We start from the raw sequence: 25,428 nt of genomic DNA, 5'->3' as shown, positions 1-25,428 counted from the left end.
CTTGCTCGCGATGAGCCCTCCTCCATCCCGGAAGAACGGCGGCAGTCATCCTTCCGCTCCAAAGCAGATTCGCTTCGTTGCTACAGACGGACAGCCGCAGACAAAGCGACGACGAGTTAACGCTGCGTAAGCCTCCTTCTTTTCACATAGTCGCGTCCATTGAGTGTGCTTGTTGCGATGATTGGCTGGCTAATACTATGTCATTCTGAGCAGGTGCCTTACATGCCGCAAGCGCAAGACACGATGTTCCGGTGAGCAGCCAGGTGAGAAGAAGCCCCTGCGCCTTTTGACGACGGCTTCACGGCTTCACGGGAGACTGACCCATATGACCGTTTCAAAACAGTGTGCCGGACATGCGTTGACTACAATCACAAGTGCCTCGGTTATAGCGAATCTTCCCATGTTCGAGCGCAATCTGACACCGCGCCTTGCACCCCCACCACAGCATCGCAAGCCACTCCAGTTGGATCGACTGCTTCGCGGGGACTAATGAAGACTGAGAATCAACCACAAAAGCCCCTGAGACAAAACACACAGACAACGGGCAATGACTCTTTCGATAAATCCTCCGAGAGATCAGAATCGTTAAAAATAGAACGCCGTTCACCACTTGAGGACTCATTCCGACGAACGGCAAACGAGAATGCGACAAAGGAGAATGATCAACAAGCGGCGGGCGAGAGCCCAGAAAGCAGTATGTCCCACAAACAAATTGATTGTATCGGTCTCTAGCCTTGCTCATTATTTTTTTTTCTCAGATCGCACTTCCGGTAGCTCTAGCGGCCGTACCCATGTCCCTTACTTCAGATATTTTGGGCCCACAGCCATTGTACCTGGGTTTAAGCAGATGGTCAATACGTCCTCTATCTATGCGGTAACTACTAGCAACTGACGGTGTTCATAGGTTGTCCAAGTACGGGGTTCACGGAAAAGTAATGCATCATTGTCATCGGGTTAGTGTTTCTTCACACCTGCCTCTCTTGCGCACCGAAGATGAATCTCTGGCGCGCCTTTACTTATCCTAGGTCGTGTGCTCAGCTAACCTAATCTTCTGCAATAGACTCGATCTCACCTCTGCGGAGTCCGAAGCTCCTTGACAACAGTGTATATCGTGTAAACCCCATGGCCGATAGCGCTCACAATCGTGACGCCAACACTATCCCTTTCTATGACCGGGACGATGCCCTACCTGTAGGAAATCTGGTCACTCATCTTTGCGAGTTGTTTTTCATTCATTTGGGCTGTAGCTTCCCTTTCCTGCGGCGTGATCGCTTTCTTCGCGATCTGAAGGAGAAGAAAATCGATACCATGCTGGTTGATTCCGTGTGTGCTTTAGCGGCTCGATTCTCGCCACATCCTCTATTAAGTCCTCCGCAGGCGCCTCCGATTGATGCATCTGAGCCCCAACTGGACATGAAGAAGTCAGACCGCGGTCAACCGTTTGCGAACCGAGCAATGAGTGCCCTGGTTGATTCACTCGCATTCCCGACGCTCTCCGTTGTCCAAGCGTGTTTGTTGCTTGCCTATGAGGAATTCGGTTCAAACCGTGATAGTGGGTTGTGGATGTATCTGGGTATATCCATTCGAATGGCGCAAGATCTAGGGATGCAGAAGTTGCAAGGCCTGGATTATAGTTATGGTCGAAGTGGTGTAACACCCAGCGCGGTTATGACAGGGCACGCATCGAAACTGAGAGAAGATGAATATGACGAACCTCAAAGTGGTTCGGGCTCAATAAAGGAACCACAAGAGGGGGGAGACCGGCGCGCCTGGGAGCGTGAGAGAGTAGACACTTTCTGGAGCATTTTCTTCCTCGACAGAGTGATCTCGTCTGGAACCGGACGGCCAGTGACACTGCGGGATGAGGACATAGAACTACGCTTCCCTCTTCAGTCGGAATCGCAGCTCCCCAACGGCTGGCCATCGCCGTTCCCACCCCTTATCCGCATTATCCATTTGTATGGGCGGGTTACGGACCTTATAAATGGCATGCAAGATGCCAACCGTATCACGCCAGATACGCTGAAAAGACTGGCTGGGATGGAAAGTGACTTAACTGGTACAGTGTCCTGTCACTCTAGTTGCTTTCATGCCAAACTAACCAATGTTTACCAAAGGTATCTACCAGCGGTTATCCCCGAAGCTCCATTTCAATGCTGCTAATTTTCAAGCCTATGTTAAGGCCAAGGAGGGAACGAATTTTATCCTCCTTCATTTCGTAAGAGCCTTATCATCAACTATTTGTACTGGAAGGGATGCTAATTCCTCTCAAGTGGTTCCACACGGTGATCGTTCTCTTGCACCAACCCACTCTTCTCAACTCTTTTGGAGGCACCATGCAACACCTTTACCCGAATAGCAGAGAGCTTTCTATGTCGTCAGCAAAGACAATCGCGGATATCTTGGCATTTTCCGAGCTTGTAGATGGAAAGAGTTTCATCGGCAATCCTTTTACCAGCCAGCCGATGTATATAGCAGCATGTGCTTTCCTTATGGAAAGTGCTTATTATTCTTCTCCCTCGTCTCGATCTGCCTCGCCATCCCACCAGCCATTACTCGCCAATCAGACCAGCGGGTTCTTCATGGACTCCTCTGGCTCATCTGAACGCAAGCCCACTACGAAGTATAGTCTTCTCGCGTCTGCCGCATGGGAAAACTATCAGAGATGCTACAAAGCTTTGAAGGCTTTGGAGAATTACTGGGAAGGTACAAAGTACATATTGACGGTTTTGGACCAGAAGGCAAAAGGGATAGTGGATCCCTTGTTATATACTGAAGAGGAGATGGAGGGCACTGCCGAGACATTATCTGTCACGAACTTTACCGGGTCTAATTGGCGCCAACCAGTGCGTGCTGCTAATACCTCGGACAGGTCCGCATCTGGCCACGTCTCTTCCATGGATGGAGGACGGTCACCAAGGATGGACCCTACTCAAGGTAAGGATGTTCGCTGTACTTTCTTTCACATGGGGTCAGCTAACCTCTTAATATAGCTATCGGCTGGTCTCTTAGTAACGCAACCAATTCCTCGCAGCCCAACCTTAGCCTCCTCTACCAGATGCCTGCTGCTCAAGCAAACGAACGCGTTTCTAATAGTCAATCTCACTCTTCTCGAACTCGCCATGGCTACCCCGATGTTTCAGTTCAATCAGGCATTGAGCAAAGCTCGAGCTCTTATGCGCAAAACACTGAGCGCACGGATATCTCCAATGTGGCTCATGATCATTTGGTTTCTCCCCGCCGAGTCGCAGCCGCGGAGGCAAATATTCTCGGCGTAAACTCCTCATATCCTCATCCTGCACCGCGGCCTCCGAATTCTCAGTCAACGCACAATCAGAGCATTCAAATTTCGTCTTCATCAGGCCTCAACCCTCAAGTGGCAGCATATAGCTACTTACCATCTACTACAGCTGATCACCACACCAGTGACAGCCACATGACATCAAGGCATTCTGATACTCATTCAAGCATGAATCCGCAGGCCGGTGATTTTCTAATCGAGAGTCAAGACATCGATATGTCTGCCCTTCACCAACAAGACCAACTGCCTCTTCCCTTCACTCAATTACCTTGGCTGGAGTATTTACCCCAAGATGTTCTCAGCTACTTTGGCGAACACCAAAACTTCCCTCTCATGAGCACTAATGAAGGTGCTCCTCCTCCGCCTCAGTGAGACTAACTATATGTGTCACGCACAGTCAACTCTTATGTGTTATGCTCAGCGATGTCATTGATATGTTACAGTCAAGGGCGAAGGTAACCATGGAGTCTTTAGGTCATTACATATTTCGGCCTTTGAATATGATGAGCGCACGCCATTGATACTGCTTTCTTGTATCATATACATATAATCTACAGCGTTTGTTGCATGGAATTGACTTCTAATATTCAATCTATATCTTCTTTTTGATGTTCGCGAGTCATACTTTGCTACGAGAAGGCCTATTTTACCGCGGCGTTGTGCACTCAACTCGCAGTTATATCCAGGATGGACTCGGACGTAACTGTACACCCAACGGCACATATATGTTTCAGGATCAGGATATCCTTGATCGTAAGGATGAATGAGCGGAAGGATTGTGGGCCTCCTACGTTGTCCTCTTGTCTAGATTGGAGCCTCAGGCTCGCGCTGGTTGCCAGAGTAACCCACCCGCCAACACATCAACTGACACCGACTATCACCTCTTGAACTTGAATAATCATCGACTCTTTCGAGTTTTGGAGTGCCAAATTATGGGCTCTGGCAGTATCATTTCCTTGAATCACTCACCTAAGGGGCGAGTGCACTGATATTTTCCTGTGTCGGTTTCGCTACAGTAGGTCTTGCTTTCCAAGCCGCTGTTTTGTCTCCGTACTAAATTATATATAGTTGGCTTGGGAAAACACGCGTCTATACTAATTCGGCCAATAAAGTCCACGACTAAAAGGCAGATGGAAGAATCAACTGACTCTCAGATTATACATCTCAAGGGGAAAGCAGACCCAGGTATGTCTGACCATGAGGCGACTACGGTCCCCGCCGCGATTTCAGACCCGGTCAACGCAGAAAAGCAATCGGAGCACAGCGATGAAAGCAGTCTTGACAGAAGCATGCAAGTTGCAGCGCAGGACAGCGGGTATAACTCTTCTGGATCTTCTGGCCACCATTCTCCTGTCGGAACACAAAATAACAAAGCGGAGGAAGGTGAACTTGTCTGGATACGGTCGAGAGCATCAAGCTGTACTTCGATTTCCTCAATTCCTGCTTCGACATTGACCAGTCCGCCAGGTGAGAATCGACGAATGAATATACGCGAGGGACAGGAATATATGGCACAGCCGTGGGATCATCACGTACCGCAGCTCCGTCATACGATCCGGCAGCGTGAAGGTACATTTCGCAAACCTAGCTCGGTTAGAGCAATGCAAATGCACACGGAGGATGAGGGGGATGATTATTACCATCTGACACCGCCTAAACGCCGGGGTAGCCAACGGACTTCCGATATCTCCATTCGCTCCGCTGGTTCCTCACCGTTCAAGAGATCCCCGTTTTATTCCCCAACGGGAGCGACCGCGAAGCCGAAAATCAAGAAGGAATATCCCCTTGTTCTTCTTCACTGTACCCTGCTACCACCGTCGCTACCTGTGCCTGGATTGATAGAACATCCGAAACGTCAGAATATCTTGAGAGAGGGCTTGCCCCTGGTGTACTGGAGGAGGTGGAAGCTACTCGAGGAGAAGACTGGATCTGGCGTTATTCGTGACCGTGGTATTCTCATTTCCCACCCGGAAGACGGATATGACCTTCTTGAAGAGCGGCTACTGGAAAGCTTGGAACTGCAGCATCCCCGGCTAGACCATGGTCACTTTATCGGTCATGATGAAACGGAGTCAGATGGCGAAGACCGCTTGGTACCGGAGGATAGCGGCACGGAAGATGAAGGAGAGGAATGCCCAGATTGCGGGGCCCGGGTCGTGAGGCAGAATACGACCCGAAAATGGGAGGTCAAGGTGTTCGCCGCCAATGGGTTGATGAGGGCTGGAGCTTGGGCTGCGGCCTGGAAGGAGATGGAAAAGGTTGACGTTGAGGTTGGGCTGTGGTTGCCGCCTGATGTTCGAGCAGATTTGGAGAAACGATTGATCGAGTACTCGTCGCACAGGAACATAGTCAACGGCCCTCCTATTGCCTTGCTGCAGGAACCGGAGAATATACCAGTGGATCCTTCGGTTCGTGCTTTCACAACCAAGCCTCCGAAAGCCGATACGCTTTCTCAGGTTACTCAAGCCCGAGGCGGAGATCTGCCACCAACATCTCCTGGGGTTACTGCCAGCAGATCACAAGATAATCAAAAGTGGACCCAGCGTACACCAAAGTTGTCAGAGGATATCGACCTACGGCCACTGCTGGTGAACTACATCTATATTCTTGCCAGTGACCGACGCAATATCACTATTGTCTTCCTCAGCATCCTGGTCATCTTTTTTGCCCTCAACCCTCGAGCAGCCGTGTATGAGTCAGACTTGCGACCATTTCCCACGTACATCCCAGAATATACTACCTCACCCGTGGTTTCACTGCAGCAACCTGCGACCCAAACGTGGACGGAACATACGACTTCTCAAACTCTATCTGTTGCGATCCCAGACCCAGAGGAGATACTCGCATCCACCGTCGAATCAGCGCCATTTGTAAGCTCGGACGACATTTCGACTGCCGCGGCAGGACTATCTGTGACCGAACGAGAGGAAGTACCACCAACTGAAACCGTCACCGTATCTGCCGAAAGCGCAGAGATTATGTCTGAAGAGCGAGAGGAACCGATACCCTCTATCGAGCTTGGGCGACAGTCACCGTCAGGAGCAGAAAGTGGTGACTTCTTTGCAGAAGGCACTCGACTTGTCTCCGAGGTACCAGAACAGTCGGTATATCCCCGCGAAACTGAGCCAGATGGGCCACTTCAGATAGAAACCGATAGCTTCTCCATGGGAAGTGCTGAATCCGGTTCCGGGGAACAAGAGCAGTTCGCATATTCCAGCGAAAGTGGGTTAGAGAAACCACAATCAACGGATACTGGTGACTCCCCTATGAAAAATACTGAGGCTGTTCCCCAGGAGCAAGGATGCCTAGCGCAGCTCAGTGAGGGCGGGCCGGAGGAATCCCTGCTGACTGCAGTTGAGAGTCCGTCCATCGACGGCATTCACTATACTCCAGAGGAAAGGCCTCTGCAATCCATGGAGACAGTCTTTGTGACAGAGCCCTTGAGCACTGCTACTTCTATAAATCATAGTGGCGCTGACCAGACCCTACCCACTGATGACCAACACAATATGCATGAACAGAACGAACAGAATGGACAGAATGGACAGAATGAACTGCATGAACTGCATGAACAGCATGAACCATTTTTGCCCAACGAACATGACGACGACGAGATGCATGAACAGTGACCGCGCCCATGAAGCTATTTACGACTGATATGAGAGATATTTGAAATTTTTTGGGACCTAGTCTTGCGAATTTCTGCGGATTTTGTTTAGTAGCCGTTGCCTCTCCCTCTGCATTAGCCTCATGAGTTTTCATTAGCATTGCCTAGTCCTAGTTTAGATTGAATGTACATCTGTTGTTTAAAAGCCCGGGAAATTGACTGTACTTTAGTAACAATTAAACGCATGTAAGCGAACACATGCAACAACAGCGGATAAGCCTCAGGCTGGCTGCTTCTCGAATCCTGCACAGTCCCTTACTGGCCAACTCTCGGTCTTCTACCATGACACTAAGTCTTGCTACTTGACTACTATGTCGAGCAAGATCCAGCCTAGCACAACTCAACGACCGAGATTTCCTCAATCTCTTCTCGTTACCACCCCTGCCATTTGCACCGCGCATCTCCCTCCTTACGACCGCTGGCACCTCATCCGACTCGACCTCTATAACATGACCTTCAAGCGCCGTCAGGGCTCGTCCGCAAGAAGTCGCTAGATTCAGTTTCAACACAAATGCCACAAAGCTTAGGACACCCAGCGCAACTACCATGGAGAAGTCTGCTCCACCTACGACTACGATCTCGATGCCAGCTCAGGCAGGCTTACGGAACATGCTGGAACACCTGGGATACCCAGGCTTACTCGGGATTCGGCTTGACGGCTGAACTGGCCCTTGTTGTTTCGAGATCCTTTCGTCCTCATTTGTGGCGTCGTAACTCACACAACGTCGACGATTCGCACAGACAGCCATAGATGCTTTGGTGGGCGCGCAGAGAGTGAGGACCATATGACCACTTGAACGTTGGCAGACTAGAAGACCGTCCGAAGAGACGCTCGAGGTCGTATGTTCATGCAACTTGAGTTGAGGTACGGTATGACAGGGCCGTCGTAGACAGGAATCAAGTAAGTGGTATCAATGCAGAATCACGAGTATAGTCACCTTGGTGCGATGGCATGATTTCACTCATCAGCAGCTGACCACATTCCGAGCCGCTGCTATCATGTAAGGACTAGAGTGTAGGACGGCCTACTGCTATTATCAGTTCTCACATCATCAATCTGAGGAGATCGGCGCCTCATGATCTCTCGGCAAGTCTTAGCGAGTGCTTCCCCTGCCCAGAGCGCAATGCTTTTGTCTGCCACTGCGATTGCCTAAAGACCATCGCCTCGTATCGCAAAGTGCTGCAGGGATTCTCGAGTATTTGCTTTTTCTTGAGACTGTACTTCTGCGATGGGCGGTTCACTCGCGCTTTATGTTATTGTTTGGAGAGCCTCAACCTCAAAGGCACCCCTGCCAGGTTCGTCGTATTCCCAAATAGACGCGAATGATCGGAATAGAGGCTGCATCTACCACGACTATGACGGGTCTTCAAGCATGCGGTCGACGCTTGCACCCTTCCACGTACTGAAATAGAACACACACGACGCACGATCTTCTACTCCTGATTTGCCAGTTCTCGTTTCAACTGCATAGCGTCCAGCCAGATACGTGGAACACCTTACTCTCCGAAAAGAAAGCCGCCACATCTATGTTCCCACTTTCCAGCGGCTACCCCTTGCCTTATGGCTGCCTTGGCTATCTTCGGCTACGGTGTAGTTCCTTTTGACTGTACCGAGTTGGGTTACAAACTCCCCGGCGGCTATGTTTCGCTGTAACGCGGATTCCGGAGCCCGAGTTCGAATTGGCTATATTCTCAAATTGACCATGGTTCTTATGATCCTTTACTTGCATGATGGGAAGCCGGGTCTGCCATGTTAAGAATAGAATACGCGATCCAACAGAACCTATATAAAGCAGACCCGTTTCCCTCTGTGGTGTTCGGTCAGTCCTAGATCACCAGATATGAAAGGTTTTTATGACGGATTGAGCCTGCTGGTCATCCTGTGCCTGGCACACTGGGCGTCGAGCAGGGCTGTCCGCTTTGATCTGAGGCTGACGTGGGAGAATCGAAATGTTGCTGGCGTGGTGCGCAAAGCTATCCTATCGAATGGCCAACTCCCCGGTCCTACGCTTCGCGTTAAGCAGGGAGATGAGGTTGAATTTCGGGTGAGAAATCTAATGCCGTTCTCTACGTCGATACATTTCCATGGTAATACCAGGGCAAAGTGACGTCCTTATCATATTGCTTTTGAATGCCTTGTGTCCTTGGCTAATTCTCGTTCAGGTATTACGCAGCTGGGCACTCCGTGGTCGGACGGCACCCCCGGGCTATCGCAGGAGCCGATCGAGCCAGGACATCAGTTCATATATAGATGGACAGCGGATGAATACGGATCATATATATATCACTCACATAGCCGAGGCCAGCTCATAGATGGTCTCTATGGAGCCATCTATGTCGAGCCAAGGAGGTCAGTAGAGAAGCCATTCAGGCTGATTACTCAAGATGCTACAGACCTCGCCGCGATGATTAGGGCAGAGTCCAAGACAGAGCCAGTCATGCTTTCTGACTGGCGATTCTTGACTTCGGAAGATATTTGGCAAGTACAAGTGGCTTCGGGCGTTGAGAGCGTCTGCTCCAATGCTATACTGATCAACGGGAAAGGTTCTGCGTGGTGTCTACCCCAGCAGAGGATTAATGATCTTACGTCCGTTGGGCAAAGACAGCTCCTTGGGAATGAGACAATGACCGATATTGGGTGAGTTCGGCTCCTACATCCACTGGATTCGAACTGACCACCGATCCATAGATGTTTCCCTCCAATTGATTCCTTTTTCGGCAATCATCCTCGCGACCCCGGTATATTACCCAAGGGGTTTAACAGCGGATGTATTTCGGGTTATGGTCCAGAAGAAATTGTTAGAGTCGATGACAGCACTCGCTACATCAGCCGGGACCTGATCAGTATGGCTGGCTCGGCCTCTCTGATCTTCTCGATAGACGAGCACCCGATGTATGTCTACGCAATTGACGGACGCTACATTGAGCCGGTCCTTGTTGAGGCCGTCCGGATAGTGCCGGGTTCTCGGTATTCAGTCCTTGTTGAGCTCAAACAGAATAGGACAGCTAAAGACTACACGATCCGCGTTGCCCAGAACGGACTCAATCAGATCATCAATGGCACGGCAACAATGTCGTATACCTCGCGTCGGCCTCAGCAGCACGCTTCAATACCATATATTACGGAAACTGGCGACGCAACCACCCCGCAAACAGTATATTTGAATGAATCTCTCATTGTCCCATTTCCTGTCCAACGCCCCGCGCCAACCGTGGACCAGACAATCATCCTAAATATTAATCACTATCACACCGCTTACCGCTGGCAACTAGGAAATGGGAGCTTTCCTCTGGAGTTAGAGGAGGTTCGTCCTGCTCTGTTCAACGCAAGCGCAATCCCATACCCATACAGCGTGTCTACCCTAAACGACACCTGGGTTGACATCGTTTTCAACGTATCCGGGGCGAACCAACCCCCTCATCCAATGCACAAGCACTCGAACAAGTATTTTGTTATTGGGAAAGGTGGCACGCCGTTCACCTGGTCGTCCGTGGCAGAAGCAATGGAGGAGATGCCGGAAAACTTCAACTTGGTAAATCCTCAGCTGCGCGATACGTACCCTACACCGTTTGTTCCTAAAGCAACTGGAGTCTGGCTGGCTATACGATACAAGGTTGTTAACCCAGGCCCGTTCCTGCTTCACTGCCACCTGCAGATGCATCAGAGCGGTGGCATGACATTGGCTATTTTGGATGGGATTGGAGATTGGCCGCTTGTGCCGGCAGAGTATCAGTTGTCAGCGGCAGCGGCACTCTAGCATTCTTAAAGAACTACATAATAACAAATGCGCATATCGATATATCTTCAGCGTACCAATTCACACGCTGTACTATACTCAGCATGTCCTTGACACCTTCCTGGATCGAGGGTTTCCCGATCACATGCCAAGCAATACTACGAAGACAGCTTACTCTTAAACATCAGCTTAGTCATACACCCCGCCATCTGATAACTAAATTGAATTGTAGCGCCTTGACTCAATTTGCCCCTCAGTAAGGCAAGCCTCATTCACCTCGGTCCTGAAACCCTCTACCCTCTACCACATATATCCTACCAGGAATCTCATATCCTAGTAACCCACAAGAAACGGACAAGAAGATTTGATAATGGGCGGCAAAAAGGGCGGCGGCGAGAACTCGAAGAAGGCTGCTGGAAACGCTCGCGTGCGTACCACTTCTACCCCAACCAAAACTCCATAGATATCGACCTATAGCTAATTGTAAACTTATGATTTATGGGAGTACAGAAAGCTGAAGCTGCAGCCAACAAGAAGGCCATCGAGGACCAAAAGCGTGCCGCTGAAGAGGACAAGCAATGGGCCAAGGGCGCGAAGAATTCATCCAAGAAGTATGTCTCGAAAAACAATATATACAACGGAAATCGAGGTGAAGGAAAAGCACTAACATGCCCTGTTCAAAATAACAGAGAAGAGGCCGAAGCCAAGAAGGCCGAAGCCGCTCGTAAGAAAGCCGAACGCGATGCGCTCCTTGCCGCAGAAGAAGCCTCGCAGCCCTCCAAACCCAAGAATAACAAATCAGCCGCTAAGAAGAACGCTTCTTCTCGGGGAACACTCAACCTTGACCAGCTCGACGATGCTCCCTCTTCGAAAGCTAGCGCATTGAACGCGTCTGGTATCGACAACGCCCTCGATGCTCTCTCCCTTACGAGCAAGGACACTAGCAAGATCGACCGCCACCCCGAAAGACGATACAAGGCAGCCTATGCGGCGTTTGAGGCGCGACGGCTGCCGGAGATCGAGGCTGAGAATCCTGGGTTGCGACGACAGCAGCGGATTGAGCTTGTCAAGAAGGAGTTTGATAAGAGTGAGGAGAACCCGTTCAACCAGGTGCATGTTGCGTTTGATGCGTCGAAGGAGGAGATTGCGGCTGTGAGGGACGCAGAGAGGAAGAAGACTGAGGCGAGACTCACGAGATAGATGATTTGTTTACATAATGATTGTGTTTTATACCCAGGTTTTAGCTGAGGATTGGAAGGACTGGAAAGAAGAGGTGGATCTTTTATACAGATAGACTGACTGGGTAACTAAGGTGCTGCCACTATCTTGGCCCGAAGAATAAACATGCAAAGTGATAGCCAAGAAAATAGCGAGGAAGAATGAAGGTATCATATGCCATGCAATCTAAATATCCAATGAAGAGAGGACCCAGTTGTAGGGGGAGGGAAACTGAACGCCATCTATCCCATCACCGCACGCACATCCCATACATAAACGCTCTCATCCCACCCAACGCTTGCGCACCACCCCTCGCTTCCAAAAAGACACCAATCCACGCCTGTCACAAATTCTGTATGTCGGTTCATCCTTCCCAGCTCCGCGCCCATAACGGGCGACGGCCCAGACCGCATGAGATCCGTGTCCCCGACTACTCCGGGCGGCGACTGATCGCTCCAAGCCCGACAGGTCATATCATAGCTCGCACTCAGCAGTACATTCGACAGATGCGGCGACCAAGCCACCCGTCGAACCGCGTAGTCATGTCCGATCATAATAGCCTGCGGGCCCTGCTGCGGAGCCCTTATGTCGAACGTCCTGATCGTCCTATCCACGCCGGCCACCGCAACAACAGACGGCCGATACTTGTTCCAGTCATGGGTCAGCGCTTCAGATGGCGGACATGCGGCGGGTGGTGCCCCGGGGTTCCCCGGTATCGGCGAGGCAGGTGCCGCATGGATGGGGATCTGGAGGGTAAGGTGGTTTGACGCGGAGGCTGGAGTCCGTAGATCGTATACCCGCAGGTATGAATCTGAGGAGACGCAGGAAAGGATATCAGGTGAGTGGGGGGAAAAGGAGGCGCTGTATGTGCAACTGTGTGTCGGCAGAGTGACGAGCGAGTGCGGCCGCTGCGGGGACCAGATGCGCACGGTGCCATCCCAGCTGCTCGAGCAAAAGGTATCCTTTGCTACAAGGTTCCAGGATACACTGAATACTTCGCGATTATGCTCTTTCCAGTTCTGAATGGGGAAGTCGTTGAGTGTGCTGTCGAAGAGCTTAATGCTGCCGTCGCCGGTGGCGGTTAGGACTTGGTGCTCGTTGGCTTCGGACCAGGCGAGATCGTAAAGGGCGTCTTGGGTTGTGAACCTGACATTTCATCAGCCGAGCCAAAGAGAGGATCATACATTGGGAAGGATTATGTACCATTTCGCCGGCACAATTCCGTTCGGAGTCAATTCGAGGATATATAGACGGCCATTACCGACGAGGCCGAAGTTGGCGGATGAAGCAACCGCTAATCGGTTGTCGAAGAAGGGCGAGTATTTGACCGCATAGCCTTGATAGCCTTCGGTACGAAAATGAAGCATGTCGAAGAAGGTTGGGTCACAATGGTCTTGATGGTGGTGGGGGAGAGCAATGGAAGCGCGAGGCGGAAGGAGACTGCGGGGAGCGACTCATCGGTCGAACCGAGGTATCCAGGAAGTTTCCGGTACTGAACACATTTTAAAATAACATTTGAATCATCTGATGTTGACGCACTATCATCTTAGGATGCGATTACTGGCATCCTTGTACTCTTTCTGACATCAAGAAACCAAAGTGAGCCGTGACTGGTCATATCGAAGCAATCACGTGCATCTAGTTCGCCTTCAATGGAATTCATCAATTCCCTCCTTCCACCTTTAACAAGCATGACTTTTTCACGTCTCTTGGTCTAGCTCACTATGTCCCAGACGATCTCTACTTATGGACCGCTACCTCTCGCGCAAGAGGCTGCACAGCCCCGTCAAATCTCGGCCCGCAACACCCGACTACGATGACGCGTCGACCGACATAAAGCTGGCTCAACTGGTGTCTCTTTTCCCAGAATCACCGCAAGATACGCTTCTGGACATTCTTGTCTCTTGCAGCGGCTCAGTTGAAACCGCAGCTGCTACCATAACAGAGCAGAAGCAACTCTCTTTCAAACGGCCAAGGACCACCGCCACCGCGATTCAGACATCCCTCAAATCACATATTGCTGTATCCCCGGGGAAAGGAAACGAAAATGGGGAAGATATCGTATTAAATAAGTCTCGGAACCCGGTAGTCCAGAAGGGAAGGACTCTTTACTTGTTTAGCCCCGAAGACGTCGCAGCTCATACCTCGTGCACTATCATCCACAACTTCCTTCCACCAGAAGAAGCGAATGCGCTTCTTCTCGAACTCCTGGAGGAGTCGCAACATTTCTCGCGCTACCAACTGCAGCTATTTGACCGGACTGTTGAAAGCCCACATTCTACATGCGTCTACGTCTCCACGGCAGAAGAAGAGGCCCAACACGCGAATGACTATACGTACGGTGGCACGTATCACACCAATATTCGGCAAGCAACCCCGCACCTCCGCGCGATCTCCAAACGCGTCCAGGAAGCTGTTAACGAGGAAATACGGAAGCGGATCCGCGACGTCTACCCCGGAGGTAAGAAATTGAAGTACCAGTCGCCGAAAGAATGGGTGCCGAACGCGGCGTTTGTCAATTGTTATGATGGGCCGGCGGAAAGTGTGGGGTATCACACCGATCACCTTACCTATCTCGGGCCTCGCGCGGTTATAGGGAGTATTAGTCTGGGTGTCCAGCGAGAGTTTCGGGTGCGGCGGATTGTCTCTGATGAAGAGGAGGCGGGGGCACGGGCTGGTGCGCAGGGGCAGATTTCTATACCTCTACCGCACAATTCTCTTTTGGTCATGCACGCAGAGACGCAGGAGGAATGGAAGCATGCGATTGCTCCCGCGCAAACCGTCTCACCGCACCCGTTATCAGGCAATCGGCGGATCAACATCACGTATCGGTGGTATCGAGAGTCGTTACACCCGCGAAACATCCCGCGCTGTCGTTGTAATGCACATGCCGTTCTTAAATGTGTGCAACGCAAGCATGACAGCAGAGGTCGCTACATGTGGGTGTGTTATATGGGGTATAAGCCCGGAAAGAAAGGATGTGGCTTCTTTCAATGGGCTGAGTTCGATGATGACGGCGAACCGCTTTGGAAACAACCTCAGTCCAGGGAGGAAGATTTGAACGCCCCGGAACTGATCAACTTTGCAGGTTAGAAAAAGATATTTTGTATAAACTTCACACACAGATTGGCATTGGATGCTGGCTCATCTACATACACGATTTAGTCAGCCCTCTGTAGCCTAGCTGCAAAGGTGTTTTACGGGAGTGCATCGCAACAGTAGGCGCAAGCTCAGTAGTTAGCGTCATAGGGTCACTGGTTTTGTCCAACTCGATCCGATATTTGTCCATGGTTGTACTGCGAGGTAAGCGATAGAAGGCATCCATGAGACCATCCAAAGTCAAAGGAGTAAGGCTAAGCACGCGGCTATTTCTCATGGGGTTGATATTCGACACAAGTGTTAATCGTTGGTTCAGGGTATGACTGTCGGTCTCAGCTATGATGCAGCGCAAAGTCTGGACGGCTAGAGGCTGTACGTACTGTGGCCATAATTTTGAATCAAATAAGGGCGTCCGTCCAAGTCAGGTTTAGCAGCAGTCGGCTGTCGAACCCCGCGTTGCTGGTTAAGCAACCGATTTCGTTGTAGAGGTTATAATCATCAGGGATGGTACAAGCAGCGGAAGAGAATATTAATTGTCTGCCAATCCCAATCAGAATACGATGTGCTCTTCCGGTGTATCTCCGTACGAACTCTATCCTTCAAAAAAACCCAATCGAGTCCTCGATTCAGACCTCCGCAACTGTCATGGCAGTTCCTGTATTCGCAGTATTGTTGCGTCCGATGACCTGCTTTACAGCACGAGGATCGTCGGATTTTACTGGCTTGAGTTGTTTTCGCACAGTAGCCAGTTGCCGTCTAATCCAAGGTTTGATGAGAGTGAAGCGACCAGAGCTCCAGAACTCTGCGCAGCCAAGGGCTAGGGCGAATGCACAGCAGACCAGAATAATCGGAACCAGGACAAGCGCGACGACGATGATCGCTGTCTTCTGTTTAGGGTTCATGGCGATACCTATACAGTTGGATCCAATACTGCCATGTAAAACACGATAGAAAATGGAGTGCTCAGATGAGGCATATGGATAGGTACGACATCGTGTAGGAGATGTGCGTTTGCGCCATCTTCTTGTCAGCCCTGATCTGGATCGTGCTTGCTATTTAGGGAATGAACCTAAAATGTGCCCCTAGAAAGAAGGACCAGATCTTCTTGAACGTGCTCAACTGGGACTGCATCGCGCCCAATCGCTAACCAAAGCAGGAGCAAGTGGAATATCGCGAGCTTATTCCGACGCCTGCTCCGGAGGAATGATCCTTTTCTTGATCGACTCTAGGGTGTTGACGTCGAGTTGAGAAAAGCGAATCTGCATGCATATTAGCAAAATCCCAGAAAATGCACTCAGTCAGCCAAATACCGTTTCATCGGGCCCTCGGGAAGCGCTTCCAAAGAGTGTCGCATCCGATCGACTCGCTTCGATTTCAGGTTGAACACGCTTGGCCCAAATACCATCCCAATGCCAATCACCCGGAAGTCGTGCCTGAGGGTTATCGCGTTTGGTGCTCTCTGTCTCGGTAGAGTTGGTGGCCTCTTTTCGGTGAGCTCTCCATGCGTGCCATGCACTTGGGTTCCCAGCAGCTTCGAGCGGCACAGAATCAAGGACAGTCTCATCATCGAACGAAGTTCGGATGTAATCAAGGATCTCTAGAACCGGGACTGATGTCCTCATATTTGGAGGAGCTTCCGCTGGAGGAGCATCGACGGTTGTCCGTTCTTCTCCTTCCCCTTCTTCTTTGTCGCCTTGTTCCCCGCCCTTGCTCTCATCTGGATCTGGCGCTGAAGTCTCTTGTGTAGGATCTTTGTGGAAGTTTACCTCTGCAACCCCTTTATTCGAGCCATTGAGACTCACAGTCCTCGATGAGGGAGCACGTCTCCCCCTTCCAAACCAATGGGGAAATGCGTGTCTAAGACTGAAGCCTCCCGGAGGCAACCGCTCTTCATCCGTTGCGCTGACAGGGTCTTCATTTGATACGCCAGTGCTGAAAGTATATGTGGTGAGGGGTACAATGAGGGGATGGAAGACGTCCGTAGCGAATGTCACGAGCGGTGGGCGATCAGGATAGGACGGGGGAAAGCGTATCCGGAATCGGAGGATGGCGGAAGCGTAAGGGCCTGGAAACGAGATCATTAAATGCAGCTTCGACCGCAATAAGTGTAGCTTACCAGAGCGGACGAAGATCACGCAGGACCAGAGAGAGGGGTCACCAGGACTGAGGCTGACATAGACCCCAGGGGGAGCTGCATGTTTCAGGCTTGCACTGATAACAATGAGATACTATTTTATCTTGATTCTGAGGTTCGCAACTTACTGCTCCTGGATCAATTGATATTTGCGAAGAGACGGGATGTTAGGCAATCTCGTCGTCGACATCGTGGACTGAGCATTGAACAGAAAGCAGTCAGGAGACAAGTTGGAGAAGCTCCAGCAGATCAAGCTTGGGCTGTGGAGCTTGGCACAATATTCGAGCCTGAATTGACACTTGACCCTCCACGTTACCCTCAATTACTCACCAATTCCATTTTATAATCTACGCTCGAGGGAATAACCAATCAGCCAATCTATCATCTCTCTTGCTTTGGTTTCGTGTGCAACTTATCATAATTTACGGCAAACCTGTTGCTGTGGGCCCTTTACCGACGTCCATATCACTCGTCTTTCTCTCGATAACGTGAACTCAAAGTAAGCTGAGCGCCTGATACCGTCACCCGCCAATGCCGGGTATATGAAGTAGGCGTAGGAAGCTTCGGATATATATATGATGCTTTGATCAGCATGGATTTTGCGGGTTTCTAAATATTACATGCAGGGTCAGTTGTGTCCCACCCAACAAGAGGATTGGCCCGGAATCTCGAGAAACCATGGTAAGACGCGTGGAGGCCTGCAAGGTCGGTTGATAGGTATTTCAGGACTGCTGCTATGGCGGCGTTGGTTCTACTCATTGGCGATGTTCACGGCCTCCTTAGAGGAGCTTGCTGAGCTTGGAGAAGACGACACTGAGTGCTCAAGGAACTGGATTATCCATGGACGTTTAACATTTCTGACGAGAATCAAGAGAGTCTTATGGCACAGAACCTTTCCCCCTGATATCTGGTAGTCAGAGGGGCCAGATCCATCGGATTTAGGAGCCGGAGAATTGACTGCAGATGGGGGATGACAGCCGCTGCTCAAGTGCAGAAAGTCTACCATACCCTAAAAAACTGTGAGCTTGGTATCATGGCCTCACTCCTGCCTTGATCTTCGAGTAGACCTCGCACTCTGTACCACCTGGACATTTTGCCCCTAGCTTGTGCCGTTCAGTATTCAACGGAGCGCTTTTCTGGACTATGTTTTAAGGGATCGTTATCACCGACGTCAAAGGGACGCATGAGTGTTCTCATTTTCGCAAAATCCAGCTCTTCTAATCTCGAGAGGGGCCTTCCTGACAGCCTCTATCATACGGGGTGGCTCTGCGGCAAATGCCTAACCTTTCCCTCTAACAGGAACCTGCCCCAATCTCAGCAAAATCCCCGAATCGCATCCAGAGCCGTCGAGACTGTCCGTGACGGGGGACGGAGGTGAGGCTTGAGCAGCTAGGAGAATGCTACTGCCTAGCCCTAACTCTGCCGGACGGGCTATGGATGTGCTAATTGCTGATGGGAGTTTGCAATATTCTGGATCACTTCTTTGAGGAGTATTGTGAGAAAACGGACTTCCAGCTATTAGAGCTTCGGCCCAGCCGAGAAGTGATTGCGATGGTATCTTTGCTTAGACACTGATATATTTCCTGGTAGAATGACAAGGTAATTTGGTGCATGATACGATCCAAAATGGATGGAACATATATTGGCGAAGGGGACATCTAACCCTTGGTGCATGAAGACCATTTACACTAGATTATGGAGTATGGACTTTAACAAATTCGGTTTGTAAGTATACTACTACGATATTTAGCACGCATTCCATATATATAACGCCAACACCATCTATATAACCCAACACTTCTCTACCTCTAAATCCCAGCACCATTCCCAGCCCCTTTACCACCTCCCACAGGACCAACCCCAATTCCGAGAATTGCCATCCCCTCCCCAACCCCTTCATAAATCCCCCCGGCAACCCCCTCAATCCACCATTCTGCCGCGCCTGAAACCGCACTACCCGGTTTCCCATTATACATATTCAAGACTGACGTTCCCAGATTCACACTTCCCCTTCCAACCTTCTCAACAACGTACAATGTCGCCGCCGTAACACGCTCCGTTACCCGATGAGCCCGGTCATACCGGTACAATTGGATCAGCACATCTTTGATGTATGGCATGAGGTATTGCAGGAGAATGCAAAAGTATATTATACTTGCAGCCAGGAGACGATGGAGGTAAGAGCGCTGCGCCGGATAAGTACCAGCTGGAATGGCATGCGAATGCGGTGTGCTATCGGAGAGTTCGAGGCCGGCGCTTGGCGTGAACGCCGGCTTTAGTTTCTCTGGGAGCATGCGTCGGACCGTCAGGGTTTCTTCGCTGCTAAGGTCTTCGGGGAGGGCAGAAAGGAAGTAGGCCATGGAGTCTATGTAAAGGGAGCGAACGTGGTGGCTTTCGCAGGTGGGTTTTTGGGCTTCGTAGCCTGCTTGGCGGAGGAGGTAGAGTCCTGTATACGTGCGTTTAGTGATCTGTGTATTCGAAATGGAGTTGGGTGGTGCATACCAACATCTACTCTATTCCACTGCACTCCTGAGCCGACCTCGCAACTCCCTGGCGCACCTAGCGCCAGGACGTCTCTGTTGATATTTCCAAGGTCCTCATCGCTAAATGAATCCTCGATGTTCCGCGCTGTGCTCGCGCTCCCCGACGATGAAGGGCGTGGGGTGCTATCGCCTGTTCCTGGATTTGTGCCAAAAGAGATAGTGCTTGCTCGAGAAGCTGAAGGCGAATTCGTAGACTCGGCTTTGACGATCGCGTACCGCGAAGCTGTCAGACACTGCTTGATGACGGTTGGGATGAACGGCGGGAAGAGTGAAAAAGTCGGCGGGCACCCTGAGGTGTCACCCATGGAGACTTCAGCCATGGCTTCGAGCCTGGGCGCAGAAATCTCTATTGAATGAGCGTGTGAGGCCAAGAGAGACAGATGCCCTTGTTGGAGGTAAGTCTCAGCAGTGAAGAGGGGATGGTATTGATAAGAGTGTCATTCTTCGGAAGAGGGGTAGGATTCACCCCGCTATGGCGCCTGAGATTAATAGAGTCTGATTATAAGAAGTTTCATTTAAAAAGATAGGAAGACGTTGAAGAATCTAGTTTGAGTGGCGATAAACGTTGGGGGTTGCGAATCGGACTTGGCTGCATTTCACATGCGTCGAGTCTCGACTGCATGCACATTCTAAAGGCTTGGAGTGGATGGCCTCGGAATACCGTCGGGATGAAAAAAAATCTCATCATGATTGAGGAAGATCAATCTAAACGTTGATCACCGTCGAGCCTCAACCAAAGAAAGAAATGTCAACTGCGCCCTTTAGCATCAGTGCGGCCAATCGGAAACTCTTGGAGGTTGTACTTTCACGCCCTTCGCTCATCACTCCACCTCATTATAAATCAGAGCCAAGGTATCAGTGCCAGGTGCATTTAAAAACTTATTATCCTATCAATAGAACCACCCATTCAGATTCTCATCAAAAGAAAACGAAAAGAAACACTATCGAATATACCCGAAATTCATCATATATCTACAGGTTGAAACTTTTACTCGTGACCAGCACAGCTCGACAGTGCACGAGACATCCTACTCACATTCCGGTTCTACCCGTGCTCTCGAAGTGAAGATCTGGAGGAACAGCATCAGGCAATCGAATATCGGGTTGCTTCGAGGCAGGGATCGGTATCGGAGCGGTTGCACTACTGGTCACAGCCGGCGTGCCCACTGGCTCGATAGAATCAAAGCCGCCTCCATCGTCAACTCCGAAGCTCAGCCCTTGTAAGCTTTCCAACGGCACCTCCTCCTCATAACGATGATTCAGCTGTTGAAGGAACTCCGGATCGAAGCCCATCTGCACAAATGGATCAGCAGACGTGCTCAGCGGTGTTGAAAAAGACGAAACTCCGGCCGACGCATTACTGCCCCAATCCAACGATAACCCAGAGGGTCCGGGTGCTGTAAACATCCCAGCACTGCCCGAAAAGCTTCCAGCGGAACTTCCGGGTATGCTTGGTGCAGCAGAGGATCGGCCTATCCCGGGAATTGCTGGGCTCTGGAAACCGGAGGTGGGATAACCCGAGCCATACGGCTGACGAGTGCAAGCTGGTGGCCGCCGGAGTCCTTCTTGAGACGCATACGGTGGCTGCATGCCGAGATTGGAGAATCGGATATGTTCTGACCCCGGCGCCGGTTCAAGTCCAGCATCACGCTTGAGAACACTCAACCATACAGGGTTATCGGCACAGGTCTGGTTCCACGGGTCATCGGTCCCATAGATAACTCGCCGTCCATGATCTTGGAGCATTTGATCGGTCGGCACGATACCTTTCGCTACACTTTCTTGGATATAAGCGTTAAGCTCCATCCTGAGACGTTCATAACAATTGGCGTCCATGGGGACGGCGAGACCAGGCGCAGCCTTGTGCGCTGAGGGTTTGTATGGGTCAAGCGTGTTGCGTTCGTGACCGATAAGATACGGAGGCATGGCATTTTCGACGAGGTCCTGCACGACGGGTTCGAAACCCCAGTCACCCTTCCACTGAACCATGTCCGCACCGTTCTTAAAGTGGGTAGCAAGGTGATCGGCTCGACCTTTCCACGTCGTCAGGGTGATTCCACAGAAACCACATCGAGATATAATCTCCGTCGTATGGCTTCGCCATTGATCCATAGACGGGTGAAACCGCACGTTATGCATCAACCGGAGGTGTTGGTTGAGATGGTCCTTCCGGTAAAAGGTTCGTTCTGCCGAGCTCTTCTCAGCACAGGTGCTATAGTTATGCGACTCAAGATGATTGTTATCTGGATCAACAGCCATGCAGAATACACAACGATTGGCACCATTGATGAACGCTACACCTCCATGTGGTGCGCATGTCCATTTCTCGAGGGCCAAGTGCAGGGACTTCTCATGACGCTGCCAGTCATACTTGGTCTGGAAAGAGTCGGCACAGAAAGTGCATTGGTAGATGCGTGCGCCTTTAGCTTTCTGCTGATTGAAAGTGTTTGCAGGTAAAGAGGGCTTGCGCCGGCGACGTCGTTCTTTGCGCTCCATTGAGCCAAACGACCCGAGGGAGGAGCGGTGGGAAAAGGCAGAGGCAAAAGAGAGGTCAGATACGGAACTATGGCTAGCTGATTGACTGGCGTCATGGCTGCTAACAAGGGAAGATGCGTCGAAGACATTCGAGTTGGCATGGCTTGAGTCATTGCTAGACCCAGTCCTCCGAGAATGTGAGCGCACGTGACCTGACTGAGACCCCTGACGTATTTCCAAGGGTGTGTCCTCTAAAGCCCTAAGAATGTTGGAGAGGGCAGCAGGTTCATTTTCCGGGGGCGAGTATTTCCAACGTTCCAAAGGTGTCATGAGCGTGTGGTCAATGGCCGGTTGCCTGGGGATCTCAATTGCGCCCGCGACAGGAGAGCTGCTTCGAGGCGAAGGTCGAATCTTCCCACGCCGCCTGGCATTGGCGAGCCAATTAGTGATTTGAGTTCGTTTTAATCCTGTACGTAGTTTCAATTCCTCTTTCTCCTCTTCGGTCGGATATGGATGGTCACTATGGTCATTGAGCCAAGCCTTAAGAATCCGAACCGCCTCTCGAGAGAGACGAGAGCTGCTTTTCCTCGCACGAGCGTCAACATCCTCTGCAATGCCGGAAAAAGACTTGAGCGCCTTCTTGCCGGTCAGCCCTCCTGTGGGGATATAAATGTTCTCGGAGATAGGATGCAATGTGTCCACGCCGGCGAATCTGCCCTGAGGCATTGTTTGGGTGAAACTGCATTCGCGATACAGCGAAATACAGCAAGTGCAGCCACTCTTCTGCATCACGCCTCGTTTGGCGATAAAGCAGTCCAGCCCCATGTTCCTGCAAAAGTCGCATGGTTCTTTGGCACGGCCCATGGGGTAGATGCCTTCCGGATCGGGAGTTTCAGCCATGACTTCCTCAGAAACGCTTTGGCCTGGTAGGAAGTCGGGAAACTCCGACCGATCCTGCAAAAGAGACTGATATGTTTCCACGGCATCGTTCTCGTCCATTTCAATGTGATCAGAGGCGACATCGTCGTCCGGCACGTGGGAGCCGGAAGCTGCCTCATTAAAGTCGAAGAACTCCATTTTCTAGGTCTTCGCGGGATGAAGCCGAACTTCGTATCTACCACGAGGGCCGCAATGACGGCGTGAACTTGACCTGCAAGACAATATGCTGAGCAAACGGCGAAGACGGCCAGAAGAACGAGGATAAGAGAATGTAGATAGATGGAGGGACTCGAAGGATGAGGATGAGCTGAGGGAGGGGTGGAGATATCAAAAAGCCCATGTTTTTCGTCTGGGGTATGAAAAGCATGCCGGACCCCGCTAGCGTTTACTTCTACCAACTTCTCCTAGATTCAAGGCAGAAATCAGTTCTTCCGTCCGCCTATTCCGTCGCACGACACGCCAGTGCATAGCGGCGGAGTCCCAGGGTCACTCACGCGCGGCTTCCTGCGGTTTTGACCGACAGGTGGCTTTCATCTTGGGCTCTCTATGGACCAGGCTCGAGCGCTCAGCCCATCAGAAAACGGAGGAAACACCCTGCTGGAACTAGACCCATGGATAGACCTGATAGAGGCTCGTTGGTGGAGCGGAAGGGGGGGGACTAAAAGACTGCGCGCCCTTCCTTTGACAACGCTTGACCAAACTCGGTTAGTAGCTCAGCCCGATGATTCATCCCAAACGATATCGGAGTGTGACTCTTCCTTCCCCGGCCTATCTCGCATTATCAAGCCAACTTTCTTGTCCGGACATAAGCCTTCGTCGCAATTACCATATAAATACTCGTCATTGCACCCGTTCATTACGAACTGGTGATGGGCCCGATGATGATGATGATGATTTAATGGTCACTTGGACGCTTTGAGCCTCCAGCAGCACTGTTAAGTCGTCCAAGCGCACTGGATACGAGGTTGGTAAGCCCTCAAGCCCCCGCTACGGAGCAGGCTGGATTTTCCTTCCATTTGGTTCACGATCTGGAAATGCCCCCATGATCGGCCTTGCCGCGCGAGGACCTGAGATATTACCTCAGCGCTAGAGGGTATGCTGTCCATGTGGGCAGTCTGCTTACCACCCGCATACAGATGACGAGAACGACGCTTTTCTAGGAGATTTCGTGTACAATTTGCACCTTCGAAATGCAATCCACTTGAAGCATACGGACCTGTCAGCAGTTGTCAATTACCTGAGATCTGGCGCAGGAATATGAGGAGCAAATGAATTCACATCCTTCAGGTCCCTGGCAGAAGCCAGCCTGAAGAAATATCCATCCTTGGTAATCATCAATTTTCCAATGGGACCCGGAGACGTTGCACATGTTACGGATGATAATACTGGACGAAGCAAGGGCAGGCCGGCTGAATTAGATTTAAATGCCTTTTGAATTGGGTGAAATGTACGCAATCGCTCAATATCCATACTTCTTATTGAATTCGTCCACGACTTTCTTCGTTGTCTTGATGATTTCAAGACAGCCAGGCGAATCGGAATGACAACAAATGGACACATCATAATCTTTAATCGGCAGCGGCACGACAACTCCATCAACGCTCGTGACAGACTGATCCTCAAGCTGTTGCCGGACATGCTTCTCCACATCCGCAGGGTCCCATGGCTTCTTCTTGCGGTCAATGACAAGCATTCCATTAGAGTCGTACTTGACATCACCATAGAACTCAGCTCGGAATTCAATTCCCAGATCATTGGCAGCCTTTTCCATGTTCGTCCCTGGTAATCCGAACACGGGGATCCCCTTAGGAATCCCCAGCATGACGGCCTTTGCCACCTCATAATCCCTGCACATCATTCCATAAAGGACACCATGAGGCTTAACATGGTTCAGACGCACCCCTTCGCGATCCAAGAAGCCCTGGAGAGCTCCCACTTGGTAGATAGTGATCGCAGTAAGCTCTTCCGGGGATAGCTTCATTTCGCGCCGTCCGAACCCTTGGATGTCCGGTAAGCCGGGATGGGCACCCACCAGAATATTGTGGGCTTTACAGTTCCGTACTGTTTCCATCATGATCAAAGGATCGCCAGCGTGGAAACCACACGCGATGTTGGCGATGTCAATCAACGGGAGAAGCTCTAGATCCGGCCCACAAGTCCAGTTCCCGTACTAATCGATTGATCGGATTAGCTTCTGCTCGATGGTGATACCCTATCAGCTGCGAAAGACAGCTACAAAAACGAAATGAAGACATACCGCTTCTCCCATGTCGCAGTTGATTAGAGCTCTTTTCTTGATTGGAGCCATAATGATT

At 50.8% G+C, this 25,428-nt stretch overlaps 10 protein-coding genes across 10 annotated transcripts; 5 read left to right on the top strand and 5 right to left on the bottom strand.

The window, feature by feature from the left end:
* Positions 1–10: 10 nt before the first annotated feature.
* BDW70DRAFT_146602 (putative C6 transcription factor) lies at positions 11–3,673 on the top strand (the record flags this gene model as incomplete). The annotated part of the gene is made up of 9 exons (XM_073738601.1): positions 11–126; positions 214–263; positions 344–698; positions 733–874; positions 915–959; positions 1,090–2,059; positions 2,118–2,218; positions 2,274–2,937; positions 2,994–3,673. 9 exons carry the CDS (start codon positions 11–13, stop codon positions 3,671–3,673), a joined length of 3,123 nt encoding a protein of 1,040 aa, XP_073601384.1.
* Positions 3,674–4,232: 559 nt separating this feature from the next.
* On the top strand, positions 4,233–7,092 carry BDW70DRAFT_126255 (uncharacterized protein). Its single transcript, XM_073735058.1, has 2 exons — positions 4,233–4,316; positions 4,370–7,092. Exon 2 carries the CDS (start codon positions 4,432–4,434, stop codon positions 6,928–6,930), a length of 2,499 nt encoding a protein of 832 aa, XP_073601383.1. The 5' UTR covers positions 4,233–4,316; positions 4,370–4,431; the 3' UTR covers positions 6,931–7,092.
* Positions 7,093–8,809: 1,717 nt separating this feature from the next.
* BDW70DRAFT_146599 (multicopper oxidase) lies at positions 8,810–10,726 on the top strand (the record flags this gene model as incomplete). Its single annotated transcript, XM_073738600.1, has 3 exons — positions 8,810–9,056; positions 9,132–9,606; positions 9,658–10,726. The coding sequence occupies 3 exons, from the start codon at positions 8,810–8,812 to the stop codon at positions 10,724–10,726; spliced, it is 1,791 nt and encodes a 596-aa protein (XP_073601382.1).
* A 127-nt stretch (positions 10,727–10,853) lies between these two features.
* BDW70DRAFT_5841 (DUF1014 domain protein) lies at positions 10,854–11,995 on the top strand. Its single transcript, XM_073744334.1, has 3 exons — positions 10,854–11,132; positions 11,216–11,316; positions 11,395–11,995. The coding sequence occupies exons 1-3, from the start codon at positions 11,076–11,078 to the stop codon at positions 11,903–11,905; spliced, it is 669 nt and encodes a 222-aa protein (XP_073601381.1). The 5' UTR covers positions 10,854–11,075; the 3' UTR covers positions 11,906–11,995.
* Positions 11,996–12,091: 96 nt separating this feature from the next.
* Positions 12,092–13,459, bottom strand: pex7 (putative peroxisome biosynthesis protein (Peroxine-7)). Its single transcript, XM_073735057.1, has 2 exons — positions 13,127–13,459; positions 12,092–13,069 (listed from the first exon to the last, which is right to left on the bottom strand). The coding sequence occupies exons 1-2, from the start codon at positions 13,288–13,290 to the stop codon at positions 12,166–12,168; spliced, it is 1,068 nt and encodes a 355-aa protein (XP_073601380.1). The 5' UTR covers positions 13,291–13,459; the 3' UTR covers positions 12,092–12,165.
* An 89-nt stretch (positions 13,460–13,548) lies between these two features.
* Positions 13,549–15,242, top strand: BDW70DRAFT_5814 (putative CUE domain protein). Its single transcript, XM_073744332.1, has one exon. It carries the CDS (start codon positions 13,670–13,672, stop codon positions 15,014–15,016), a length of 1,347 nt encoding a protein of 448 aa, XP_073601379.1. The 5' UTR covers positions 13,549–13,669; the 3' UTR covers positions 15,017–15,242.
* Positions 15,243–16,086: 844 nt separating this feature from the next.
* Positions 16,087–17,505, bottom strand: BDW70DRAFT_5816 (putative ubiquitin-conjugating enzyme). Its single transcript, XM_073744333.1, has 3 exons — positions 17,285–17,505; positions 16,333–17,233; positions 16,087–16,281 (listed from the first exon to the last, which is right to left on the bottom strand). Exons 1-3 carry the CDS (start codon positions 17,344–17,346, stop codon positions 16,201–16,203), a joined length of 1,044 nt encoding a protein of 347 aa, XP_073601378.1. The 5' UTR covers positions 17,347–17,505; the 3' UTR covers positions 16,087–16,200.
* Positions 17,506–18,964: 1,459 nt separating this feature from the next.
* On the bottom strand, positions 18,965–20,019 carry BDW70DRAFT_155232 (uncharacterized protein; the record flags this gene model as incomplete). The annotated part of the gene is made up of 2 exons (XM_073740007.1): positions 18,965–19,602; positions 19,659–20,019. 2 exons carry the CDS (start codon positions 20,017–20,019, stop codon positions 18,965–18,967), a joined length of 999 nt encoding a protein of 332 aa, XP_073601377.1.
* A 565-nt stretch (positions 20,020–20,584) lies between these two features.
* BDW70DRAFT_5607 (putative homeobox and C2H2 transcription factor) lies at positions 20,585–23,410 on the bottom strand. The gene has a single exon (XM_073744288.1). The coding sequence runs from the start codon at positions 23,249–23,251 to the stop codon at positions 20,732–20,734; it is 2,520 nt and encodes an 839-aa protein (XP_073601376.1). The 5' UTR covers positions 23,252–23,410; the 3' UTR covers positions 20,585–20,731.
* Positions 23,411–24,572: 1,162 nt separating this feature from the next.
* On the bottom strand, positions 24,573–25,421 carry BDW70DRAFT_146595 (LamB/YcsF family protein; the record flags this gene model as incomplete). The annotated part of the gene is made up of 2 exons (XM_073738599.1): positions 24,573–25,283; positions 25,371–25,421. The coding sequence occupies 2 exons, from the start codon at positions 25,419–25,421 to the stop codon at positions 24,573–24,575; spliced, it is 762 nt and encodes a 253-aa protein (XP_073601375.1).
* Positions 25,422–25,428: the final 7 nt, after the last annotated feature.

The sequence above is a fragment of the Aspergillus foveolatus genome (genome assembly GCF_047715535.1).
Source record: "Aspergillus foveolatus strain CBS 279.81 unplaced genomic scaffold BDW70scaffold_1, whole genome shotgun sequence".
NCBI lineage: Eukaryota > Fungi > Ascomycota > Eurotiomycetes > Eurotiales > Aspergillaceae > Aspergillus > Aspergillus foveolatus.
The sequence above is the reverse complement of the archived record's forward strand: the minus strand, read 5'-3'. Positions and strand labels throughout refer to the sequence as shown.

Excerpts from the sequence above, each read along its gene's own strand:
- BDW70DRAFT_126255 (XM_073735058.1), top strand. The coding sequence starts at position 4,432 with ATGGAAGAATCAACTGACTCTCAGATTATACATCTCAAGGGGAAAGCA.
- BDW70DRAFT_5816 (XM_073744333.1), bottom strand. The coding sequence starts at position 17,346 with ATGTCGACGACGAGATTGCCTAACATCCCGTCTCTTCGCAAATATCAA. Across the intron at positions 17,234-17,284 it reads TATCAATTGATCCAGGAGCA|TGCAAGCCTGAAACATGCAG; the intron begins GTAAGTTGCGAA and ends CATTGTTATCAG. Across the intron at positions 16,282-16,332 it reads CCCGAGGGCCCGATGAAACG|ATTCGCTTTTCTCAACTCGA; the intron begins GTATTTGGCTGA and ends ATATGCATGCAG.
- pex7 (XM_073735057.1), bottom strand. The coding sequence starts at position 13,290 with ATGCTTCATTTTCGTACCGAAGGCTATCAAGGCTATGCGGTCAAATAC. Across the intron at positions 13,070-13,126 it reads GGAATTGTGCCGGCGAAATG|GTTCACAACCCAAGACGCCC; the intron begins GTACATAATCCT and ends ATGAAATGTCAG.
- BDW70DRAFT_5814 (XM_073744332.1), top strand. The coding sequence starts at position 13,670 with ATGGACCGCTACCTCTCGCGCAAGAGGCTGCACAGCCCCGTCAAATCT.
- BDW70DRAFT_5607 (XM_073744288.1), bottom strand. The coding sequence starts at position 23,251 with ATGGAGTTCTTCGACTTTAATGAGGCAGCTTCCGGCTCCCACGTGCCG.
- BDW70DRAFT_5841 (XM_073744334.1), top strand. The coding sequence starts at position 11,076 with ATGGGCGGCAAAAAGGGCGGCGGCGAGAACTCGAAGAAGGCTGCTGGA. Across the intron at positions 11,133-11,215 it reads AGGCTGCTGGAAACGCTCGC|AAAGCTGAAGCTGCAGCCAA; the intron begins GTGCGTACCACT and ends ATGGGAGTACAG. Across the intron at positions 11,317-11,394 it reads GCGAAGAATTCATCCAAGAA|AGAAGAGGCCGAAGCCAAGA; the intron begins GTATGTCTCGAA and ends TCAAAATAACAG.